Here is a 24,614-nt window from a genome sequence, read left to right as displayed (position 1 = left end):
TCCATCTCAGCTCCTTGGCTGAGCATCCTGTGTGCTCAGCCGACGACGGTGTGCACCGGGTCTGCTAGCGTCTGCCGGGTCCGGACAGCCTGTTGCCAGGAGCTGTGCGGCGTGGCGTGGGCATTCCCTGTGCAGGGTGAACCCGGCGCCCTGCCTGCCGAGTCTCGGTGCGGCAGGTGGGTGCCGGGTCCTCAGCCTTTCGCTCCCGGGACAGCATCCTCGGCGGCGACTGACTGGGGGTGGGGGCCCTCTGCCGGCGGCCGCGCGCGCGCACGCCGGGCTCGGTACGCGCCGTGTACGCGCCCGTGCGCGCGCCCCGCGGCTCCAGCCCAGCTCTCGGAGCCGCCTTCGCTGCCACAGTCCGTTCCCTGGGGCCGCCGCCGCCTCCCCCGGGTCGCGGGCTCTGTCCGCGGGGCCCGTGCCGCTCGCCCCGAGCCAGGAGGACGAGCTCGAGGAGGATGCCTGGGCCCGTGAGTACCGCGGTGGCGGGCCGGTCGGGTCCGGAGCGCGGGCGGAAGATGATCCCGGGGCTAAGCCCCTCCCCGCGGGCGGCTCCGCGCCCTGGCCCCGGGTCGCCGCCCCGGACCCCCGCCCCGGCCGGCCCCTCCCCCAGCCCACACCGGAGGAAGGGAGGGAGGCAGGGAGAGAGAGGGAAGGCGCCAGTGAGCCAAGAAGCGGGAGCAGGGCGCAAGCCGCCGCCGGTTCGCTTGGAAACGGTTGCCACAGCAACCGGGTTGCGCTCCCCGGCAACGCGGCTGCAGGGCGGCGACCCCCTATCCCCGCCCCCACGAGGGGCCGAAGCCCCGGGGGACTCTCCCTCTCACGGTGGGGGGAACTTCGACCCTCTGGCCCGTCTGGGTGTTCCTGCCTCCACAGCCGTCGAGGGTGGGGGTGGGGGGCGAGCGGCCCCGTGGGCAGGAGCTGGCTCCCACGTGGCTGCAGTCGTCGCAGCAGGGCTCCTGGGGTGGCAGCAAACGTGGGGGCGGGCCAGCCCCTGGGCCAGCCACGGGAGGAGGAGGCATGGGTCCGGGGTCTGTGCCCGTCATCCCAAACCCAAACCCCACCACCACCACTCCCCGCCAGCGAAATGGCCTGACCCGAGTTGGGTGCCCCAAAGGTGATGGTCCCTACCAGGGGAGATGAAAGACGCTCGCATCCCTCCTCCTCACGGCCAGAGCATGAGCCAAACCGTGGCTTGGGCCCGCGGTGGGTCTCTGCTCCTCTTCTCAAGCCACCATTCTCCGGGAAGGGGTGGAAGGAGCGTGGGCAGTAGCAGAGGAAAGGACACTGCTGACCCAGGGAAGCTGAATCCCAGGCCAAATAGAAGCACCCGACCCCCTGTCTGGATCACAAGTGTCCCTTTCTTGTCTGAGCACAAAGCCTAGACTGTGCTGGGTGGCATGCAGGTTGGCCGGCAGGCAGGCCAGCGCCACATGGAGATGTCCTATCTTCCAGGGGAGCTCCTCTGAGAGAATGGCCGCTGAGTCAGAGGAAATGACCTCTGGCTCCCCTCCCAACCTCCCCTCAGTGGATAGCTTGCTGGGGGAGAGAAATGGCCCTCCTGCCATCTCTCCCGGGCCTGACTCAGCAGATGCCAGCCCCAACCGCAGGCCTTGGACCCAACATCCCAGTGACCACAACCACCCTTGGGTTTCCTTTCCCATCCAGGGAGGTCTCCTGGGTACCAGAGGTGACCATTACCTGGGCATGTGAGGCCTTGACATAGATGCCCTTAGATGGGTGGTATCCTAAGTCAGGCCTGAGTCTCCCACAGGCAGGAGTGCCTTTGGAATTACTCACAGGCTCCTTTCATTCTGTTCCTGCTGTGTGAGACCTGTGCTGAGCACTCTGCATCCATGATCTCCTAGTCCTTACAACATTGTGCAAGGTAAGTTTATTATCCCCATTTTAGAGATGATGACTCCAAGGCTCAGGGAGGTAAAATGACTTAACCAAGGTTGCACAACTAATAAGTGGTGGAGCTAGGTTTCCAGTGCAGGTTTCTCTGCTGGCATGGCGCCTCTTTGCTATGGTATTGCTACATACTATCTCTTGTGAGCCAGGCAGAAAAGAACTGTAGAGCCTTCTAGAGGAGCATTCTTAACCTTCTTCTGCATTCCTCCAGTGAGGAAATTCCCTATGTCTTTTAGGCCTTGGCACACCTTTCCTTCTTCCAGCAAAATCAGCCAGATTCTTGCCCCCAGATGCTCTGTAGGACCGTGCTATGGCTGGGTTGCCTCCTTTCCTCCCCCCTTCCATTTTCTCTCTCTGAGGGAAGCTGAGCAGTGAGGGCTACCTCAGTCCCTTGGGAAACCCCCAAGGCCCTATTCCTTGGTTTGTGGGCTCTGTGGCCTGGTCAGCTTGCAGCCCTGGCTGTAGCAGAAGGAATTTAGCAATGATGGGCCCATGCACTGCTGGCCCCTGTGGGTGCTCAGTCTAGCTCAGGGGTTAGAAACCCAAATGCCTCCAAGGCCCAGGTGGACTAGGGCACTAATCAGCTGCAGTCTGTGTCACCATCTGAGAATGTGGACTTGGTATGACAAGGTTGTCCAGTTTTCAAGTTGACCCAGAAATGTATGTAAAATCTCCTGGTTTTTAAATCTTGGCAACTAATCATATTTTTAAAAAATGATTATGGGCCAACAAAACATGTCCATGAACTGTGTCAAGGCTGAGAGTCACAAGGCTGAGATCTCTAGTCCAAGGGAAAGTGATGGCAATTTTTGCTAGACCATCTCCAGGCTTGTGTAGATGTAGTTCCATGGGCCAGTTTCCACAGTTGAGCCTCTTGAGGCTGCAAGGTGCTGGCATTTGGTTTGTCAAGTGCAGCTGTATATGCTGGTGTATTTTCACATCCCCCATCAGTTCTGCTCCTACCTTGGCACTGCCAGGCAGGTCTCATCGTCTCTGTCATACAGGTGAAGAAACTTCAGCTCAGGCGTGGGAATAGCTGGGATGGGATTACACAGCCTGGGCAGGGTATAAGCAGGATTTGAACCCAGGGCTCCCTGCTCAGTGCTCTGCGTGTTCACCAGGCTGCCCCTCAAAAGAGGGTACAATCACCTCCGCTCCCCCCCCCCCACAACCCCCGAGGTGTGGCCAACTCCCTTGGAGGGGCAGATCTGAGTACAGTAGACACCAACCCACTAGGGCCCCAATCTCTGTTGTCCTGTTTGCAGTTTCGCAAGCCCTGGGTTCCTGGCATTGTGCTGAGGTTGGATCACAGAGATGCTGCCTGCAGGTGAGGGTGTCAAGCCAGTACCTTGGCCTCGCTGGAAATGAGGTTCTGGCCAGCTCCGCGCCTGGCCGACTGTGGCAGCTGGGACAGTTGCCATCATCTCTCTCTGGTTTCAGTTCATTTGTCTTGGTGTGGGAGGAGTGTAAAAATGTCACCAATGCCTCCCTAAAATGGCCTTCCTGCCAGGACAGTGGGCTTTACAGTCCCCTGGATTTCATAAGCCCACAGGCTATGTGGGCCTGTACTGGCCCCAGCTCCCTCCCTGCCTGTAGAGTGGGGATGGCAGCAGCTCCCTCCTCGCTGAGGTAATGAATCTAGAGAGGTTAGCAGGGGGCTTGGCACGTGCAGGGCACGCAGGACAGGTGAGCGGTCACCTTTCCTACCCCACCCTCATTCCACACACCATACTCTCCTCCTTCTCTCCTCTGTCCCCCGGCCTGAATGCCTATTCCTTCACTTGACCAGCAACTCTGGTGTCACATCCACAGCTTCCCCTTGTGACCCAGAGCCCCTGTTGCCTGGGATTCCTTCTTTCCACTCCAGAGCCCCTGGTACACATCTCCACGTAGACTTTTCCTTTTATTCACATAGACGTATGCATCCTCAGCTTGCTTACAAACCTCCCTGTGAGGGCTGAGAGCTGCTTTCTCAGTGACATTTTGGTGAATGGCCAACATTTCCCAGGAATGAACTAGATGCAGACCTAGCTCTTGAGGTATTCCTTGTCAGACAGCTAAAAGACCAAACAGGTAACTGGACACCTCCAGTTACTCCTTCAACAAGTGGTTTTTGAGCTACCGTATGCCAGATGATCAAGGCAGATGCAGCCCTCGTGTTGGACACAGGCCACTACAGAACACTGTGATTGATATCGTTGGACTTCTCATCCAGCCCTGCAGGGTGAGGTAGCTGGAGGCTGACACGTCCAGGGAGGTAACAGGTGAGGCTGAGGAGCACGCGCTGGGGCGAGAGCAGCGAGGCTGTGTAGCACCTGGGTTCAGGAGCAGGCCAGGGGGAAATGGACAGTGTGGAGAGTGGCAGGCCAGGCAGAAGCACAGCGTGGAAGTAGAGAGAGTGGTAGCAAGCACGGTAATGGGGGCCCAGGTGAGAGATGACAGTGACCTGACCCAGCCAGCTGCGGTGGGGGGACAAAAGGAAGTGGACAGATGAAGACACACTATACTGAGGGTTAAAAACAACAGGATTTGGCAGATGGTGAAAACGGTGGGCCCTTTGCTGAGATAAAAGAGCCAGCAGCAGATCTTTGGGGTCTAAGGTTAGGGGGCCGGGGTTCTCCATACAGAGGAGTAATGTGGGAGGTGCCCACAGCAGTGCACCAGGCCCTAGAGTAAGAGATCTGTGTGACCTTGGGGGTCATTTAATCTCTCTGAGCCAAGTGTTCTCATCTGTCAAATGGGCAGAATGCTCACCTAGTTTATAGGGTGACTGAGAACTCTCTGTGGCATCCAGCCCGTGGGCACACACCTCTGCACCCCCAGCTCTGAAACTGTGGACAGCAGTGCTCATGTTTGTTGGGCATCTCCAAGCCCTTTGTATGGATTAGCTCACTCTTCTCCACGGCCACTGACGAGGAAACTGAGACAACATGTCACCCTCCAGCTCTCACTCCCATCCCCTGCTGTGCTCCCAGTGAGTGTGTGGCCTAAGAAAACCCTACAAAGTGATATACTCACAAACTCCACAAATAAACCAAGATGGAATCCTGAAAAACGTCCAAATAACCCGCAAAAAGGTAAGAAAAGAGAATAAGGAAACAAACAGAAAACAAATCATAAAACGGCAGACTTAAGGATGAATCTGGCCAAAGGCTCCGCTCCCAGCACACAGTTGGAGTTGGTATTTACTAGGGACCAGGCATGCGTCTGAAGGGGATGGGGAAGGTGAGTAGCTGTGAGCAAGAGGCAGGGTCTGAGTTTGAAGGGCGCCCCAGACCCGGACAGGAGCATGCACAGGTGTGAAGGGATAAAGGAACAGCCCTTTGGAAAGGCTTTGAGAAGCTTGGCTTGGTCAGGAAGAGCACTTGGAAAAGCCTGAATTAATTCCTTGACATTTATATATTGGGCAACTACTGTGGGTTAGATGAGATATTACTGAGCAACTCCTATGGACCAGCCCTGTGTGGGGGTCAGAGGGCCAGCTCAGCTGTGAGACCTTAAGCAGACTTCCTCTCTCAGACCCACAGAGGCCAAGTCTGTAAAATTCAGCAATAGTTCCTGCCTCTCAGCTGGAGTTTAGCTAAATTAGAAATAAAAATACCCACCAAGGCTTGTCTACTGTGTGTCAGGCCTTGTTCTGGGCCCCTTCCACACAGAATCTTATGTGATCTTCAACACTGCCTTCTCACTGGGGGTCATGCCCACTTGATAGATGAGACAGGCTGAGAGGCGACAGTGGCACCCAGTGGGTCTTGGGTGTGGCCTGTCCCAATCCTCCTAATGCCCAGCGAGCTGAGCTGGACCCCTCAGGGCACAGTCCCTGTCCTTTGTTCCGTGTTAACCCTAGAGCTGCCATTCCATCTCTCCTTCACCCTGTAGCCTTTCCCACTGTTGGGCTGAGGACTGGTTGCCAGAAGCACCAAGTTTTGGTGGGAAGGAGTAGGAAGGCGCGTTTTGGCTACAGGCTGGCCAGCCTGGCCAGTGTCCCCACGACTGCCAAATCTCCTGTACTGAGTGCTCACGTGCATTTATTTACATCTCACTCATCACTTAGGGGAAAGTGTTTCAACACAGACTTTGGATTCACACTCAGGCTAAATCCTAGCTCTTCCCCTTATTAGCTGTGTGACCCAGGGCAAGTCACTTCCTTCTCTAAGACTGTCTCATCCATCAAATGGGCATGACCCCCAGTGAGAAGGTGGTGTTGAAGATTGCATTAGATTACTCTGCATGGAAGGGGCCTAGAATGAGGCTTCACACAGTAGACAATCCTTGGCAGGTATTTTTATTTCTAATTCCGCTAAACTCCATCACCTCCAGCCCCAGAAGTGCTTTCCTGACCCAGAGCTGTTCCTACTTTGCAGGCCAAGGAGCCCCCTAGTTAGGGCCAGCTTCCTCAGAGCACTCCTGAAAATTCCTGTGGGCTCAGGAAAAGGAGAATAACAGATTTAATTAACTCCCAGTGACTGGCAGCATCGTGTTTTTATCTGGGCTGCGTCACCATGGCAGCCTCATGGTGGGGTTGTCGAGGGGGCGGGTGGAGCTATTGTTCCTGCCATTGTGTGTTCTGGAACACAGGCCCAGGAGAAAGGGACTGGCACGGGCACCAATGGCACATGGCACAAAGCAGTCACGGAGTCAGAAAGGAGCCATCTGGGGGAGAAGTGTGGGGTGGCCTGTGTGGCCTGGCTTCCCCCCAGCTTGCTCTCAGACCAGTCTAAGTCAACTTAATGTGGGGTCCCCAGCTTGGGGCTCAGGCTCACTGTGGCCCCCAGAGCTGAATGCATGTGTGCCTTGGTTGGGCATGCTGAGGATGGGGGGTCCATGGGGCTCCTGGAAGAGACCCACAAAGTAGCTCAAGCAGCAGCACTTTCCCACCCCAGGCTAGGGTTTTGTGGCCAGGCTTGGGTTCAAATTATGGAACCGTCAACTGCCATCCACACAGCTAATTGTGTAAAATCTGTAAAACAGGAATAATTTGTTACCCCAAAGGGTTGTATGTGAAAGCCCCTGGGTATAAGGCAGTCAGGAAGGGGTCATTCCTGTTCTGAGGGAGTGGTGAACAGTCGCCTGTCCCTCCTCAGTTAGGGCTCCCTCCTACATACCTCTTAGGATGCAAGGTTCCCCTCTCAACCCTGGCTGTGGAGAGGAAATGGAACTAGAGGTGCCCATCTGGAGTGATGTGGAACCAGGTGGTACCGATTACTTGAGCTAATTTTCCTACCCTCTGCAGAGAGGGAAAGGAATTGGGGGAAGAGACATGGCGGCCTGGAGCTAGAAGGGCAGGGCCAAGTGGGGCTGCGCATGGGTAGGAGGCTGAGGAAGCGGAGACGGAGCTGGGATTCAGCGAGCGGAGGCGCCTAGAGTAAAGGAAAAGAGGGAACGGCCCACGCTCGGCGGCGCGTTGGGCTCAGACAAAGGCTGGTAGCACGCAGTAGCCGCGGGAACCAGCCGCCCGATCGCCCCCTACAAGAGCTGAGACAAGCAGGAAGCCGCGGTGCGGTCCGGAATGTTACACGCTTTGGACATCCAGGGTTGGGAGCGGATACAAGGCCTAGGGCGCCAGGGGCTGCCAGGTGTGTATGCATAGGGCTGAAGCTGGGCACCGGCGGGCTGCTTGTGGGGCCTAGGAGGTGGACCACCTTTTCTCCGCCGCAAAACAACTGCGTCATGGCTCCCCTTCGGCGCCCTGGGAGTCTGCCTATGGGCCTCTCGAGCCCTTTCGGAGCTGGGGTACCGTGCACCCCGGGGATGCGGATGGCGAATCTCCGTTCGCACTGAGGTCGAACCTGGCATTCGCGCGCCCCCTGCTGGCCTGCCTGGAGTCACCTCGGCTGGGAGGCGGCGGCAGCCGGGTCTCAGATACGGGAAAGCCCTACGGGGGAAACCTCTGAGCGTGACGTCATCCAGGTGACGTCACCGGGCCCCCGCGGAGTGCGGAGGTTCCGTAGAGGAGGCTTCCCCGGGATTGCGCAGGGCACCGGCGCGGGCAGGGAAGTCGTCCGGGGCTACAGCACGCCTTCACCGCGCCCTGTGTCTGTCCCACAGGTCCCGCGCGGCCCCGGGTGAGGCCCGCCAGCGTGCCTGTCGGCGCCATGGGAAGGAGCGGGCGCCGCTGCTGCTGCCCCCTGCGTGCGCGCGCACGACTTGAACCCAGCTGCGGGCAGCCCCCGGCCGCGGGTCCCCGAGTGACGCTGGAGGCATCTGGGAGCTTGGCGCGGGCCCGGGGCCACGTCGAGGAGCCCATTGTCCAGTGAAACAACCGAGGACCCGCCGCCCGCGCCGCCGCCATGGTTATGTCCCAGGGCACCTACACGTTCCTCACGTGCTTTGCCGGTTTCTGGCTCATCTGGGGTCTCATCGTCCTACTCTGCTGCTTCTGCAGCTTCCTGCGCCGCCGCCTCAAACGGCGCCAGGAGGAGCGGCTGCGTGAGCAGAATCTGCGCGCGCTTGAGCTGGAGCCCCTTGAGCTCGAGGGCAGCCAGGCCGGGAGCCCCCCCGGCCTGGCGCCCCCGCCACCACCTCACCGCGGCCGTCTCGAGGCGCCGGCGCACGCCCACCAGCACGTGCACGTGCACCCGATGCTGCACCACGGGCCCGCGCAGCCGCACGCGCACCCGCACGCACACCACCACGCGCTTCCGCACCCACCGCCGCAGCACCTATCAGTACCGCCGCGGCCGTGGAGCTACCCGCGCCAAGGTAAGTACCGACCTCCACCAGAGGGCAGCCTGGGTCACTAGGGTGGGCGAGGCCTCGTCAGGGGGCGGGCTCGCTGCTTACCCGCGGGGCTTCCACAGGACAGCCTCCTTGAGAAGCTAGGAGGAGGGAGCGGGCTGGGTCTGGGGTTGGCGGCTGGCCAAGGCCTCTGCGGGAGGCTGAGGACGGAGAGCCTCACGTCCTCGGACCGCTTCCCACTTCGCAGCGGAATCGGACACGTCCAAGCCACCGTGCTACGAAGAGGCGGTGCTGATGGCCGAGCCGCCGCCGCCCTACAGCGAGGTGCTCACGGACACGCGCGGCCTGTATCGGAAGATTGTCACGCCCTTTCTGAGCCGCCGCGACAGCGCGGAGAAACAGGAGCAGCCGCCGCCCAGCTACAAGCCGCTCTTCCTGGACCGGGGCTACACGTCGGCGCTGCACCTGCCCAGTGCCCCGCGGCCCGCGCCGCCCTGCCCTGCGCTCTGCCTGCAGGCGGACCGCAGCCGTCGGGTCTTCCCCAGCTGGACCGACTCAGAGCTCAGCAGCCGAGAGCCACTGGAGCACGGAGCTTGGCGCCTGCCGGTCTCCATCCCCTTGTTCGGGAGGACTACAGCCGTATAGAGGGCGCCCGGCGTCCCGGGCCCCACCCGCGGACTCCTGGCCTGATTGCGGGGCTTTTTAAACGCTTCCCTTGGACTGCGGAGGTGGGGGTGGGGGGCGGGGCGGGAGGGAGGGATTTCTTACCCCGTTTGTTACATTTTGAGGATAATAAAGGTGTGTGATCTGGTTTGGTACAAGCGGAGGGGGCACCCACTGCTTGCACCCAAGGTTCTGGCGGCCAGGTGTGCCCGGCCTTATCGGGACCGAACCTTGTTGCGCCTTTCAGCTACAAACCGGCCTGAGGGTGTAGAACTAAACCTGAGGTCTGCCTGCTTCAAACCACTGGTCGGTTCCCCAGGGAGCCTCATACCCCACCTTCCTTGCCCTTGAGGTCTTGGCGAGGGCGCCCCCTGCTGCCTTGGAAGTGGGAAGAGTTGGGAATGGGGTCGTGGCAGGCAGTCCACCCCAGATCAGCCCCTGGAGGCCCGGAGCAGCAGGCCCAAAGGGATCTGGATTTCTTTATTAACAGACATGAGCACGACCTGTTACAGAAGTTTGTGCTTTCCAAAAAACAGTTACTGAACGTGAAAAAGGAACCCAAGCAAAGAGGGAGGAGATGGAAAGGGGCCACCCATAGCCCTGACCTGAATCACGCCTAGGGCCTCCAGCCTGGGACCTGCCCAGCAGGAGGGGGCAGGAAAGGGCCAGGAAGCTGAGAGGCCCCAGCTGGGCCTGCTACTTCCTTCGGACCAGGTTGGGAGGGGTCAAGAGAAGGGGGGAGGGGGGCGGGTCCCAGGGAACCAGAGCCCACGAGCCATTTATTGCCATGTTTTAAAATTCGTGCAAAATATCTGAAGCCCTGGACAGAGAATACAAAGTGATATTTTTCCAAGAAACAGAAAACTAGGAAAAGAGGGGGGGGGAACATTTTCCCACCAGAACTTCCCCCCACGCCAGGCCCCAAGCAGGGTGAGGCCTCCACCCCGGCCAGCTGAGTGAGCAGGGAGGACTAAGAGCTACAATCTGGACCGGGTGGGAAGGGGGTGGAATTTGCAACAGCATCTCAACTACCAACGGGAGGAAAACCAGTCAACTGTACAAGTCTCCTATCAACTTTAAAAAAGAGAGAAAAGCTGTAAAAGTAGGGCCCTGTGGGTAGGGAAGCGGCCAAGTCCCCGGCCAGGGCCGGAATCCAGAGTGGGTGCCAGGCGGAGCTGCTGCAAGTGCAGGCACTGCGGGCCGTCTGGCCAGAGGCCAGCGCAGGTGGGCGGCCTTGGCGAGGGCAGCCTGAGGGCAAGCATCACCGCTAGTCGCCACCCTCGAAGCCCTCCTCCTCTTCTGGTACCGGGTCTGCATCCCAGCAGGTGATGTCGATTTCTATGGTGTAGGGAAGGGAGGGGAGTTAAGGAGATGGCCCAGCAGATCCATGCCTGTGTCCCTCCCAACCCTGGGGAGCTGTGCCAGCTGTGTGTGGGGGGGAGGGGGGGCGCTGCCTGTCCACACTTGAACACAGCACCGCCACCCAAATTCTTCTCCATCACCCATCCCAGTACTACCTGGAGGCTTGTTGTAGAACATAGGAGGTGGAGCCTTTGCACACAGCTCTTCCGATTGGGCAAACTCCTCCTCCTGTGATTGGCTGAAATACCCCTCACTGGCCTGTAGGAGAAAAGGTCCATGTCACTGGGTCCCACCCAGCAGGACTAGGGCTGACCTACCAGGCCTGAGCACGTTTCCCCTGCAACCAGCGATTCTATCAGCGGTTGCCAGGCAAACACAGATGCCCGCCTTGGGAATAAAAGCAGAGCTGGCCCAGGGAGGGGGAATGAAATACAGCTTCCCCCCCACCCCCGAACAATGTGGGTCACAGAGAAAGGGGGCAGGGTACTGCTGCAAGCCTAAGGAAGGCAGGGTCAGCCCCCTGCTCCAGCCCTGACCACTTCCCCTCCCATTAGGCAGCCCCAGCCCCACCTGGGTCCCCTCCTTCTGGGTGGTCTCGCCATTGGTCAGCAGCTGGGGCTCTGGCTCCAGCTCCGGCTCCGGCTCCTGATCCAGCTCCTCTAGAGCTGAGGGCAGAGTTGGAGCCTGGGGGGCAGCCAGAGGCTCCCCTTCTACTTCCTCCCCTGGGTCACAGAAGGTGGCTGGTGGCTCAGGCAGCTCATCAAAATTGAGAAGGTTGGCACTGCCTTCACCAGCCGGCGGCAGTGGCTCCTGAGCCACCTCGTCCAGCAGGGGCACTTCTGCCAGAGTGACTTCGGCACCTGAGGGTGGTGTGGGGGCCCTAGGCTCAGCCTGGGGTACGGAGGCCCCTTCCCCATTGCCAGGCCATAGGTCAATGAGGCTGGCAGTGGCAGGGGTGACGGTGTTGGCAACACTGGTGTCAGCAGCGGCAGCGTCGGTTTCAATGGCATCAGCTGCTGGGGTGTCAGCTGCAGAGGCTCCAGCCATGGCAGGCTCTAGAGAGGCAGCCAGGACTGCCTCCTCTGTAGACGCCATGAACATCAAGTCCTCTGTGGGGCTGCCTTGGCCCTGGGGAGGCTCTGGTGCCTGAGGGGACTCCTCCAGGGGGCTGGCCCAGGCCTGAGGGTCTGCTGCTCTGGCTTCCTTGCTGGTCTCTTCACTATCCAGGCTGGGGCTGGGTTCCTGGGTCTCTGTCAAAGCACAGATGGAGGAGACATGTGATCAGCTCCCAGGAAAGGATGCAGGCCCTGGGCAGGCACCCTACAGTACCCTGCCCACCCACTGAGGAGTCCAGGAAAGAAGGCCTCCACTAAGACTTCCATGCAGAGTGCCTTCTAGCACCCACTGGTCCCCACTGCCCCTTTACCTAGTGTCTTTCAACCTCTCAGCAGCCCTGGGAGGAAGGCGCAATCCCCACTCCAGGGAGACACTGAGGTTCAGAGAGGGCAGGTCTGACCAGGGCTCCTCGCTGCCCCAGCCACTTCCAGGGCAGTACAGTCTGGCCCAGATCCCTGGGGGGTTGTTACCATGGCCATTTGGCGTTCCCAGCCCAGGGGCTAGGGTCGTTCACACACCTTGGGCTGCTGGGGGTGGTGGTGGCAGTGGTGGAGGCTGCGAGGACGTGACCTCATCCAGGGCCCGCTCGATCTGCTCAGTGACAGGGGTAGAGGCCATGCTGGAGTCAGATGGGCTCCGGGCAGGGATGGGGGTAGGCACCATCCTCCGGTGGCTGTCCAGGTGGCTGCCTGTGGAACAAAAACCCCTAGGCTGGTCAGTAAGGGCCAGGGAGCCAGGTGGAACCAGGATTGTCCACCTTGGGGCCTGACCAGCCCCTCCTCTCTAGAGTCTGGGTCGGGGCTGGGAGCTCCCCAGGCCCCCCAGGGGCCAGACCACAGCTCCAGACCCTATAAGCCAGGCCCCTAAGGGTCAGTGTCCCTTCAGGGCCAGGGGAAAGAGGCAGGCGGTACCTGCTCTGGGGACAAACACCAGAGGTCAGCAGTCAGGCTGGGGGAGTGAGGTTAGGGGGGCTGCTGGGAAGCGGGGGGCCCTCCTTACCCCCCCCACGGAGGCCTGGGGTCTGCTACCTACATGGGAGGGAGGAAGAGAGGTTTGGGGTGCGGTGACAGGTGATATAGGGAAAGGGAGTCCGTGGAGGGGAGGAGGAGGAAGAGGAGGAGGAGGAAGGCCCACTGTCCGATGCCTTTATGAAAGGGCAGTACGGACGACCTGCCAAGAGAGACAGACAGAGAGAGAGACAGAGGACAAGAGAGGGTCAGTCTCCCCCACCCCCACCCCGAGGCCTCATCCACCCCCAAGCTGGCCCTGGATGTCCAAGCTGCCTTCAGCCAGGGCGCACATTCAGCCAAGCTGGGCCAGAGCCTCAAGCCAACAGATGACTCCACCACACCAGCCACACACAGCAAAGAGCCTGATACGCCACAGTGCAACCAGCCTCAGGGCAGCCCACGCCTCGGAACAGCCTGCCCCACCCCTCGGATCAGCCTGCCCCACCCCTGGAACCCTAGCCCAGAGCCAAGCACACAGAAGGGGCAAACAGACCAGCAGACAGGGAGCGGAAGGGGGCTTCAAGGAGAGGTGGAAGCTGCACAGGGAGAATCCAAACAGGGAACCCTGGGTACAGGCTCCAGGCTGCTCAAACTCAGGACCAGGGAAAGAGCCCACTCCCCATGCACCCACAGGCCTTCAGATAAGACCTAGTTCAACCCCAGCAGGGCTACTCCTTGCAGCCAGGGGGATGCCTTAGCCCTTGTGTGAAATGCCCAGATGGCTCGAGCACAGCCCATTGCTCAGCCCAGGCCCAACACTGACCCTGCCCGAGCCCTTCTCAGCCCTGCCACCTGGAGGTGGCGGGTGGAAGCACACTCAATGACTGGCCTTGCCTTCTCCAAGGGGTCCTTGGGCAAGGTTTCCCTTCCAAGAAAGGTCCCAAAGAGGCTCAAGGCCAAAACCTGAGGAGTGGGGACTGGGTGGGGGTGGGAGCTGGGACTACCTGGTCGGTGGTTGAAGGGTGAGGGCACATCACAGCTGCCTGCGGAGGCCGATGCAACTCTTTCCTGCTGCTTAAAGAACTCCCGTGGGTTATCAGGTCGCTGGGCAATAATGGCTGCTGCCTCCTGGGGGCACATGGAAAGGGTCAGGCCAGGCGGGGCCCGACTGAGGCAGCCCTACCAAACTCAGATGTCTGGTCCCCCTGGCTCTCACCTCTACCTCTGATTCTGACTTCTTCATCTGGGTCTCTTCCTCCTCATCCCGCTGGTCACCCTGGAAACCAAAAGGGAAAGTGTTCTGAGCACCCCACTCCCACAAGAGCTCTTGGCTTTCTTACAGCCCCTATGTTTCCTCCACTATCTGGAACCACTTTCACGACCCAGTCACACAGCACCTTCTATCTGCAAGGTCCTCAGCCACCTCATCTCCAGTCCAGACAGGCCCCTGGGCACCCCAGGACACCCAGGAGCACTCCCTGATTTGCAGCTAACTTTTCTCGAACCTCCTACCCCAGCACCTAGCCAACCACACCTCCATCACTGCTGCGTGGATCTTGGTATCACGACTGAGGTTTCTTCATTAGTCCCCTGCCTCCTTGTTCTCTTTCCCCCCATTTCTTCTCTACAGACCTGAAAGGATCTTTTCAAAATGTTAATTAGTCGCCATCACTTAAAAATCAGGTTTTCTTACTGAGATCAGGGTCTCCAGTTTCTCTTGAAATGCCAGAAGCCCTGGCAACACAGGCCAGCGTGTCCCAAAGCAGCCATCGACTAGAGCTGCACTGTAGCAGCCCACAGGGTGTGTGTTGTCCAGTTCACCACAGTCCCCACCACTCCCTACTGCCCTTCACATGCCCACTTCACTCGCTGTTTTGAGATTGCAACCACAGGAATAAAGGTAGGTGGGGCCCCTTTGCTTGGCCCATGTTCCCTTCTCCCTGCCTGATCTAGTCCATCACCTCTCACAACGCTCCCCTCCCACCCTGACTCGCCCACACCCTGTGAGATGTAGGCATAAAGTCCTCAGCATGATGTAGTCGCAGTTCCTGGAACATGCATACAACTTCCCACCTCCGTGCCTTGGCATGGGAGACGAATCTCTCTCCCCAAGTACCCGACCCCCACCCCAGGTCCAGCTCTTCCTGCTTCCGGCCTCAGCTTGGGCACTGCCTCCTTGGGAAGGGGTCCCTGGCCCATTCAGGTCATTTCCTTCCCTGGGTCCCCATGAGGTGTTCCAGGCATACACCACAGATTACACTGCGTCATAATTTCCTGTTTCTGGATCATCTCCCCACCCTCTGTGTGTAATACAGGATAAGAACTCACTTATGTGTGTGAGTGGCCAGCCCAAGGTTCAGTTCATACCTGTTTCCTCAGTTGAACTCATCACACCAAAAGCCTCAAGAGGGTTGTCACCCCAACTGCCACTTTGTGTCTTCCAGAATGAAGTCTAAACTCCTCCTCTGACCTTGCTCTCTCCTCCCAAATTTCCCAGCGGGCTCCAGTCATTGGGGAAGGCTCCTTGCCTTCCCCCCAAAATGTACATCCCACCAGCCTTTGCTGTTACGCTGCCCCTGCCTAGTATAACCTTGCTAGGTTCCTCTGCCTTGTTCAAAAAAAGGACCAGAGGCAGCTTACCACAAAAACCTTAACTACATAACACTGTGAAAAAAACACTGAAACAAATTAGAGCTTGGGGTTGGAGAGAGACATCAATGCACTAACCATAAAGGTCAATAGCATTGCTATGCCTGAGCATCTTCAGATAAATGGAAGCTCCCCGGCATCCCAGGCAAAAAGGGAACTCACATAAGGAATGCAATTCTTATCAGAAGAGAGAAAGCAGAATAGCCCCTTAAGCCAATATAAAGCACTTGTAAATTCCAAAGTTTCTCATGTAGGAATTCCCTCAGAGGACCTGAAGTTGCAGGGTAACCACAGTGACCTGCTAAAACACCTACTGTCACTGTCACATGAGCCACACTTGAAGGGCCAGATGAGACTATAAAATAATGATGTGACACTGTAAGCCTTTGCCTGAAACACTGGTAATTGGTGAAGATGAGCAATCAGTTCAGTGGGTTCACTATACTATTCTTTCTACTTTTGTGTACGTATGTGAAATTTTCCATAAAAATAAGCTTTTTCGAAAAGAAATTGCTCTGAATGGATGAACAAAATCTGGTATACATATACAGTGGAATATTAACAGCTTTCAAAAGAAAAGACATTCTGACACATGGATAAACCTTGAAGATGTTATGCTAAATGAAATAAGCCAGTCACAAAAGGTAAAATAACGGTGTGATTCCATTCATACAAGGTACTTTGAGTAGTCACATTCTTAAACACAGAAAGCAGAAAGCAGTTGCCAGGGGCTGGGGGAGGGGGCAGTGGGGAGTTAGTGTTTAATGGGTACAGAGATTCAGTATGGGAAGATGAAGAAAATTCCGGAGATAAACAGTGGTGATGGCTGTACAATATAAATACACTTAACACCACGGAACTGTACACTGAAAAATGGTAAAGATGGTACGTTTTATGTTATGTACACTTTGCCACAATTAAAAATAAACTAATTAATCAATTAATTGTAAAAAAGCCTTGTTCATCTTGTTCTCCACCATGTTTCTCACACTGGCACATGGCAGGTGGCAAGGGTTTGCTGAATGAATGAGGCTGCAGCTTACTAACCACACGTCCTCTCCACCCCCAGGGGCTAACGTGAGTGGAATGACCTATGACAGCCATTAATGCCAGTGCCGGCAGGGCTGTCCTGCCAGCTCCCTCCCAGCCTCCTGTGGGTGTGACCTTGGAGTCTGTCTGCGTCCCCATGGCCCAACGGCTACCCAACACAGTCCCAGTCCAGATGACTACTGCCCACCTCCTGTCCTAAACTCTACCATGCTCAGCTTTGAATGATCTTAACTATTTCTCAAGTATAAAATTCAATTCAAAGCATGAAGATTTGACTCCACTGTGATTTTGAAGGGGTCAATCATGATGACCCTATGGGCCATCCCAGTGTTTGGAGGTTCAGCCAGCACCCCTGGAACAAGTACCTGTTCTCAAAGAGACACTACACACACTTGTATGTAGATGCTCAGAACTCCAGCCCAGATCCATTCAATGGCTCTGCAGTATTCTTGCCGTGGGGACCAGGCCTCGAGCCCCATATAAGTGCAGGAAGCATGTCTAATCCACCTCGAGCCCCTCAGGCCCTGCTGGGCGGGGGCAGGAGGAGCCTGGTCAGTGAGGGTCTGGGTCAAGGTAGATTTTCTCTTTCGGTCTAGAGTATTAGCTTCTCCAAGGAGGTCTCTTTCCACAGCCAGGGAACAGAGCCTCACATGATCGGGTACCAGGCCTGACACTGCATGCTACCCCATGCCCATGCAGCGGTACCCAGAATGCCCAGCACTGTCCCCAAGACACTTACTCCCCCCGCAAGAGGCGCAGGAACACGAGGACCATCCTCGCTTCCCTGGGCAGGAGACAGGAACCCCGACTAAGAACTTACAAAGATAGACTGCTCCTTCAACCGCCTCTTGGCCTCCTCTGCTTCTAAAGTCTGTTGTTTCCTCCTGGAATGAGAGGTGCAGGCAAGCCTTCAGGATGGGCCCACGTGGGGCCCACGGCCCAGCACCCCGGGGGCGGGGCGGGGCGCACCTGTGCTCCTCGATCTGCTGCTCCCGCTCCCGGTAGCGCCGCTCCCGCTCCTCCTGCTCCTGCCGCTCCTGCTCCATCCGCTCTTGCTCAAACCGGAGTCTCTCATCCAGAGCCTTCTTCCGCTCCTCCTCCTTCCTCAGCTCTTCCTCCTTCTGCAGCACCCCGTGCCAAGGCAGTGCAGGCCCTGAGCCTGGGGCCCGCCCCAGCCCTCCAGCCCATCCCCAACCCAGGGTTCTGAGAACTCAGGGGCTCGCTCTTTCAGTAGGGGAAGCACGTAGGATGGCCCATGCTGTGCAAGCGAGGCCCTTAGGGAGAGAAGGCAGAGCTACCCCATGGGGTTAGGACAGGGAGTGGCAGCTCAGCCTGCAGGCCGGGGTCAGGGTCCACACCTTGGCCTGCTCCCAGAACTGCTCGCGGTTAATCCGCTTCATCTCCACAGCTGCGTCGGTCTTCTGATAGGTGGTGCCCTGCAGAGTCAAGCGGCCTGGCGTGAGCGCAGCCCACAGGCCGAGTGCTCAGGAGCCCCCACACGCAAAGGGTGAGGACTGAGAGGAACCGGACGGCGGAGCCCTGGGCAGGGCCAGCCTGCCCGGGGCGCACACTGACCACCGGCTCAGCGTTCTCATCCTCACGCAGCCGCAGTCGGTGCAGCACGGGGCTGGAAAGCCGTGCCAGCCCGTTGGAGAGCCGCTGCCCGATGGCGCCCGCATCTATGTCTTCCACACTGCTGGCGTTCACGATCACATCGACGCCCTGCAGCAGGAAGAAGGCGTGTTCAGGCGGCAGGGCTCCCTCCCATCACCGCCCCCATAAGCCCTGACCCTGCTCGCACCTGGAAGAACTCGGCCACCTTAGCCACGTGGCTGGCACAAGCACATTTGCGGGCATCAGGCACATCTTCGCCAACCTGCAAAGTACCCAGCGAAAGGGGGTGTCGGGAAAGGACAAGAGTTGGCGGCAGGCTGAGGCCCAGGGCTCTCTTCCCGGGACTAGTGGGGTTCTCTCCAGCAGTGTCAGTGAGTGGAGTGGGATGGAGGATAACCGTTCTTGGGCCTTCGGCTCCCTTCCCCAGCCCATAGCTGCATACCCAGTTGATGAGCACGTATTTCGGCAGAGCAGCCTGGGAGTCCTTGACGCTGCAGAAGCCATACATCACCTTCTGGTTCTCAAAGTGGCCAGAGAGCTCCTGCAAGCCCCCATCTGGGGGAATCAGGAGGGTGTCAGGCACCATCTCCTGAATCCCTCCCCCACAAAGGGCCTGGAACCCAAAGCAAAGACTCTTCTTGTGGGCTCTGCAGGCACCGCCAGAGATCTGGAAGTCCCAGAGTTCTGTGTTGGTGTGAAAGAGGCAGCAGGCAGGTGTGAGCTTTGGCTCTGAATCCCCCAGGACCTTGGGGAAGAACTGAGGAAGTGTTCTTCACACATCAAGTCTCACGCGGGGCTGGCACCCACTGAGGTAAAATAAAACCTTTTAGGGCTCTCAAGAAAGTGGGGTGATGTAGGCCATCCCTGCCAGGCCCATTCCCGTCTAGCTGTGTGACTTCGGGCAAGTCACTCTCCCTCTCTGAGGCTCAGTCTTCTCATAATCAAACAGGAAACAAGTCTCCCTCCCTCCCCACCCTGGGGATCTTAGGGATAACCACAGGAAGGACACTTGGCCAGACAAGTGTGGGTCTGCTGGATGAAGGCAGCGAGGTGGCCTGGAGCCAGGCGGGTGGGGAAGAAAACAACCGGAGGGGCGAGCGGAGAGGAAGGCAAAGGAATGGCTGGAATTCTTACCTCCTGACGCTGCAAGCTTGAGGTCATCTGAGCCATCCTCATATGTGTACAGAGCCCTGGGGAGAGGGAGGGGTGGCTGGGAGAACTGGCAGGGCCCAGGCAGCCAATTTTGGGTGGAGACGGCTCTCGGGGAGAGGAGGGATACAGAGGGGGCAGGACAGGAGGGGGGTTCCAGCCCAGCACTTAAGCCTTGTCACCATGACAACAATGGCTAAGCACCATTTCAGGCTGGAACCCAGTGGGGGACAGTCTGGGATCTGATGGAGGGAGGCCTGGGTCAGGTGGGGAGCAGGCAGTGGGGAAGAAATCGCTGCCCAGTCGCTTGCTTCCAGTGAGCCAGTGTGTTGCGTCCTCGGAGCCCTGGCCCTAGCAGCCTGCAACTCAGCCAGCGGTGTGAGATGGAGATTCCAAGGCGACGGTTCCTTGGTTACCGTTCCCTGGCTACCGCTCCTCATCCCCATTGGCCGTTGCCAGGAACCTACCTGGCGCGTGCCTCGGTACCCACTGCCCCTCCCCCCACACCGAGGGGGATGGGGAGAGAGAACCTGGTGCTGTTCAGCTCTGGGCATCCCCTGGTAACTATGGCAACCCAGCAATTGGCACGCGACTGGCCCACCCCAGCTGCATTCTCCTGAACACAAAGGACCCCAAGGGGACACGCCCTCAGTCTCAATCTCAGTCTCTCTGAAATGGGGATGAGGTCACCATGGTCACTCCTGCCTGGACTCTGGCCCCTGGGTGAATGTGCTCTCCTGGCCTTCCAGCCCTAGGCCTCCTCCGCCCTAGCTGAGGCTCTGGCCTCTTGGGACTGCTGGCCTTGCCTTCCCTCTCAGCTTTGGCAGAAAGCTGACCTAGCAGCCTTCCTCCTTCCTCCTCCTCCCTAGCTTTTTCTTCACAGGTAGCAGTGGCACAGCATCCATTTCACAGAAGGGAAGACAGAGATAGCTCCTCCCCAGGACCCACTTGGAGGACAGGCTTGGGGCCAGAAATAAAGGTCATGTACCGGAGGTGCAGGAGGCTCAGCCCCTCTCCCAAGCTCCCCTTTCCTTACTGCCAAGGTAGGGGGCTAGGAGGGGAGGAAGCAGGAGCACCAGGGAGATGCAGAAGAGAAAGCGAGCAGGGAGAGGAGGCAGACAGAGAAGACAAGAGAAGGGAGGGAAGTGAAGGGATGAAGAGAAAATGAAGGAGCAAGGGAAATGGGAGGGAAGGAAAGAGGGAGGAGAGAAGAGGGAGGAAGGGAGAGAGGGAGGAGGGTGGAGGGCGGAGCAAGGAGGGAGCAGGGAGGGCCTGGTCCAGGCCCAGCCCCATGAGGTCAGCACAAGTCACTGCCAGAGCCAAATGGGCCCCCAGCCCCCTGCTTCTCGGGATCCCTCCCTCCTGAAAGGGACACAGGTGGGCTGTGGGGCCGGGAGCTCCTGGTCCAACTGTTGCCCAGGCTACAGTCCTGGCAGCTGCTTCTCAACACAGCTGTCCCACCACCTGTCTGGCTGCCCTAAACCCACCACTGGGAACAAAAGGCCCTTAGAGAAGCAGGGTCTTCCCTTCTCCATTCCACAGATGAGAAACTGAGGCAGAACTCCAAGACCCTGGTTCCCAGACACTGCTCTGGCCATCACACCTCCCTGGGGTGACTTGTCAGCCTCTCCTAGGCTCTCTGAGGGACCCTGGCTCCTCCCAGGAACCTGCCCCTTCCATTCTTTACTCCTTGCCTACCCACCTGCAGCCACCTTTCCTGCTGCAGCCCTGGCCCTTACCTGGTGGAAACCATAGCTAAGTTCAAAGGTTTCAGCAGGCCTTCAACCCTGAGCTCCGCCCACCTGCCTTTCCAGCCAGACCTCCGTATCCATACCATACACTCGGGTCACATTGGATGGCTCCCTGATTCCCAGCACAGTTCTGGATGTTTCCCAACCTGGAGCCTCTGCATATGTGGTTCCCTTCACAGGGAGGCCAGACCTGTTTCTCCACCCATGCCCATCCCTGACTGAAATCTCTCAGGGACCCAATGCCAGCTCCCATGAAGCCCTGCCCTGCGCTGCACCTCCCCAAAGTGCTTACCACACTCCAGCAGGGACAGGAAGAGGCACCTGAGCCTGCCCCAGATCTCACTAGACCACCAGTGCTTCTCAAACACATTCGAGGTGGCCTGAGCCTTGGGTGGGTGGGAGCTGGTGAAACTGCAAGGAATCAGGATGGAGGGGGGCAGGAATCTACACCACCTCCAACCCCTGGAGACAGACACTGTCCTGAACTATAAGCTTCGTGAAGGTGGGACCATCTCGGCCAGAGAAAGTGGACTGGTGTGAGGTGGGAGCTGAATGTAGCAGCTCCAGGGAGATCCTGGGGTCAGCTGAGGATGGGGGGCTCAGGGCAGGTGGATTCTTCAGGACAATCACACTCTCAGGATATCAGAACTGGAAGGGCCTTGGGTATCCCAGGTATGGTTGAGCCCAATCCCCTTTTCCTCTTTTCAAGAGGACCAGAGAGGAGCAGAGACTTGGTGTGGCTATGTATAGCGAGTCGGATCACATCCAGGACAACACTAGTTCTTTTCACTACACAGTCTGACTTCCTGGGTCCCCTGCTGCCAGCATCAGGGCAGCGGTCCATTTCAGAGTGAGCCACCTAGGAGTGAACTCCCCCACCCCTACTCCCCACTCAGAGGCAAGGTAAGGGAGGGAAGTGCCAAGCCCCGTTTGCCCAGACAGCAATTTTACCCAAGACGCCCTCCTCCAGCCTCTGAGTACAGGGTCTGCCCCTGAGTCTTGAGACTCCACTGTACCCCTGGTTCTGTGCTAGGTGCTGGGGACCCTGATGTCCCCTTCTGCAGGTTGATCCTCACATCCTTTCTACCAAATGTTTATCTGGGCCCTTGGGAGTAAGCAAATGTATGTATGTATGACGGTGCATGTGTACATCTGTGTGTGTCCCACACACAACGCAGATTGGGGTGGGGGAGGGGTGAGGCACGCCAGTGATGAATAACTCACTTTGGCCACATGGATGCTGCTGGGTGGTGGGAGCCCAGGCCTCTGCTGAGCAGGATGTGGGCCAGCAGTGGCTGTGGGAGCTCTGCCTTTGGGAAGGTAGGGGTAAACGGGGTGGTGGCAGGCAGCACCCCCGGACTGGAGGGCAAGGGTTCCAAGGTGGGCTGTGCCTCTCTCCAGGCATGGCCCATATCCCAAGGCCAGCTCCTCCACCAGGCCAAGCCGGCCACTTGCCCTGAACTCCTCCCATGATCTCAGTCCCCATGGGGCAGGGCTGGGACAACGGATGGGCCGCTTGCCCGCTTAGCCTGTGCTGGCCTCTCCTATGACTGACCCGCAGGACACGAGAGCTTGCTTGTCTCCCGCGTCCATCCCTCCAGGCCTGGCCGCCCGCCAGTGCTGCAGTACTGTGGCATGGATGCCTGGCCATCTTGTCCCCTCCTCCAGCCCCCAGGTCAGTGTCCTCCCAGCATGAGGGTGAGGCCATCCCAAGTGAGGTCCCTCAGACCTGCCTTCACTTTGTGTTTCCTGCCTGCCAAGGGGAGAAGAGCCCTAGGGAACAGAATGGGCATCTGCCCCAGGAGAAGAGTATCTTGGGAGGATGATGATTCCTGAATGGGGCAGTGTGAAACCCCCTGGCTTTCCTGCCACCCTGGGGACTCCAGTCCCAGAGCAGGTGGTCCAACCCCTCCCACAGCCTAGGGGGAGACAACAGCTGGGGAGGGAGGAGAGGGCAGCCCAGCTCCTCCCCCACAGAGGAGCTGAGAGCCCCTTGCCCCTGGGCCACCGGGCTAGGGGCTCAGTGGATCCACTCACCCCCTCATCCTTCTCTGGGAACTCCCTGCAGAGTGGTGCGCCTGGGGGCTTCCTCCCAGGGACCCCACCTGGCTCCCTAGGCAGGCAGTTCAGTTCCTTTGGCATGTCCCAGCCCAGCTGCCTACTCCCTGCAATCCCCTTGGCATCGAGGAGAGCACTTATCCTTGCCTCCTCCTCGACCCCTCAGGGGAACAGGAGTCACTTGGCGGTGGCCCTGTGGCAATGAACGTCTTTCCATCACACCCCAACTCCGAGAGGCCCCCCGGTGGGCGGGGCGCCCCGGCCCCCAGCCCGCTCTGCTCCTCCCCCGCCCTAGCTTTCCTTTGTGCTGTGGCCGGGGCCGGGTTCGGCCGGGTAGGCTGCGCTGGCTCTGCTAGCTCGGTCCCTGCCCCGTTCTCGCCCGCTCAAAGGTGGCAAAGGTGCCCTTGGCCGCCCATGCACACCTGTCCGCCCGGCCCGAGGCAAAGGGGAGGGGGCGGGCGATGGGCTTCCACAAGGCCGGGAGGCCCCGGGCCACACATCTGGACCCTGCGTCTCTCCAGCCCGCGTCCGGCCACCGTTCCCACCGCGCGGCTGGGGCCGCCTCCGGGCGCTTGGGGCCCGCCGGTGCCCCGCCTGGCCCGGCCCGGCCCCTCCCCCGGCGCGCACAAAAGCAGCCCCTCCCTGGCCCTCCCGGGCCGCTGCACCATTTCGGGGTCTCCCCCTCCCTCCCGGCTGCGGGGCGACTGGGCCGGGTGGAAACAAAGGCGCGGCAGCGCGGGGACAAAGGGGCTGGGGGGCGGGGGCGGGGGCTCACCAGTCGGCCGCGCTCTCCTCCCGAATCACCTCCTCGTACGCCGCCAGCAGCTCCAGGCGGTGGCCGCTGAAGCTGACGCCGGCCATGCTGCGGGCCGGACCGAGGCCGAACGGACAGACGCACGGACGGACGGAGAAGGAGGGAGGGAAAGAGGGAGTCGCCGCGCCGCCGCCGCCTCGGAGCCTCTGCAGCGTTGCGAGCCGAGCGAGCCAGCGGCCGGGGGAGGGGAGCCGGCCGGCGGGGGGCGGGGGGCGCTGGCTCCGCCCGGCTCGCTCACTCCGCGCGCTCGGTCCTAGCGCCGCCCCGACCCGGCCGGGGGGAGGCCCGCCCCCCCTTCCCGGCCTGCCCCGGGGCGCCCCCACGCCCCTCGCCGTCAGTCCCTGCACCCCGCGCCCGGGCGGGTATACCCATCTGCACGGGTCCATTCTTCCCGTGTCCCAAATTCTCACCTGTGGTGTCCCCAGCCACAAACCTAGCCCCGTCCCCACCTCTCCAATCCCTATCCAGGCCCAGCTTCATCCCTCTCCTTCCCAGCTCCCGGTCCCAATCCCAAATCCACTCCATTCCAATCCGGCCCAGCCCCACTCCGTCCTTAATTTATCTCCACCCAGCTTCACCCCTATCACTGGTCCATCCCAACCTCCAGCCCCAACCCAATTCCCGTGCCAGCCACCCCTGGCCCATCTGCAGCCCATCCCCACCTCTGAAAGGCCCATTCCTAGTCCATCCCCATTACTGTCCACTGCTGTCTTCATCTCCAAATCCAGCCCATTCCTTTCCCCTCCCAGCTCCAGCCCCACTCCCAACCCCATGCTTAGCACACACCCACTACCCATTCATCAGACCCCATCCCTAGCTGCACCCTCCTCTTTCCAACCTACCCTA

General features: G+C 59.2%; 2 protein-coding genes across 5 annotated transcripts; one reads left to right on the top strand and one right to left on the bottom strand.

Moving 5' to 3' along the window:
* The first annotated feature begins 304 nt into the window (after positions 1-304).
* On the top strand, positions 305-9,314 carry PRR7 (proline rich 7, synaptic). 2 transcript variants are annotated; one of them, XM_060006768.1, is made up of 3 exons: positions 305-470; positions 7,963-8,616; positions 8,840-9,314. In XM_060006768.1, the coding sequence occupies exons 2-3, from the start codon at positions 8,205-8,207 to the stop codon at positions 9,235-9,237; spliced, it is 810 nt and encodes a 269-aa protein (XP_059862751.1). In that variant the 5' UTR covers positions 305-470; positions 7,963-8,204; the 3' UTR covers positions 9,238-9,314. The 2 variants fall into 2 exon arrangements, with proteins under 2 accessions (XP_059862751.1, XP_059862752.1); XM_060006769.1 differs by lacking the exon at positions 305-470 and adding an exon at positions 3,201-3,241.
* A 347-nt stretch (positions 9,315-9,661) lies between these two features.
* Positions 9,662-24,110, bottom strand: DBN1 (drebrin 1). Of its 3 annotated transcripts, none has more exons than XM_060006765.1 (15): positions 23,730-24,110; positions 19,131-19,186; positions 18,439-18,551; positions 18,184-18,258; positions 17,958-18,104; positions 17,741-17,818; positions 17,352-17,503; positions 17,203-17,266; positions 13,900-13,959; positions 13,688-13,811; positions 12,766-12,903; positions 12,252-12,422; positions 11,188-11,867; positions 10,773-10,875; positions 9,662-10,593 (listed from the first exon to the last, which is right to left on the bottom strand). In XM_060006765.1, exons 1-15 carry the CDS (start codon positions 23,813-23,815, stop codon positions 10,523-10,525), a joined length of 2,118 nt encoding a protein of 705 aa, XP_059862748.1. In that variant the 5' UTR covers positions 23,816-24,110; the 3' UTR covers positions 9,662-10,522. The 3 variants fall into 3 exon arrangements, with proteins under 3 accessions (XP_059862748.1, XP_059862749.1, XP_059862750.1); XM_060006767.1 differs by lacking the exon at positions 23,730-24,110 and adding an exon at positions 20,134-20,149 and having other exon boundaries at positions 9,664-10,593; XM_060006766.1 differs by lacking the exon at positions 12,766-12,903 and having other exon boundaries at positions 9,663-10,593; positions 23,730-24,098.
* Positions 24,111-24,614: the final 504 nt, after the last annotated feature.

This window comes from Delphinus delphis, chromosome 3 (genome assembly GCF_949987515.2).
Source record: "Delphinus delphis chromosome 3, mDelDel1.2, whole genome shotgun sequence".
Lineage (NCBI taxonomy): Eukaryota > Metazoa > Chordata > Mammalia > Artiodactyla > Delphinidae > Delphinus > Delphinus delphis.
The sequence above is the reverse complement of the archived record's forward strand: the minus strand, read 5'-3'. Positions and strand labels throughout refer to the sequence as shown.

Coding starts and splice junctions, on each gene's coding strand:
- PRR7 (XM_060006768.1), top strand. CDS start 8,205: ATGGTTATGTCCCAGGGCACCTACACGTTCCTCACGTGCTTTGCCGGT. Junction 8,617..8,839: donor GTGGAGCTACCCGCGCCAAG/GTAAGTACCGAC, acceptor CCCACTTCGCAG/CGGAATCGGACACGTCCAAG.
- DBN1 (XM_060006765.1), bottom strand. CDS start 23,815: ATGGCCGGCGTCAGCTTCAGCGGCCACCGCCTGGAGCTGCTGGCGGCG. Junction 13,812..13,899: donor AGTCAGAATCAGAGGTAGAG/GTGAGAGCCAGG, acceptor ATGTGCCCCCAG/GAGGCAGCAGCCATTATTGC. Junction 11,868..12,251: donor ACCACCCCCAGCAGCCCAAG/GTGTGTGAACGA, acceptor GTGCTTTGACAG/AGACCCAGGAACCCAGCCCC.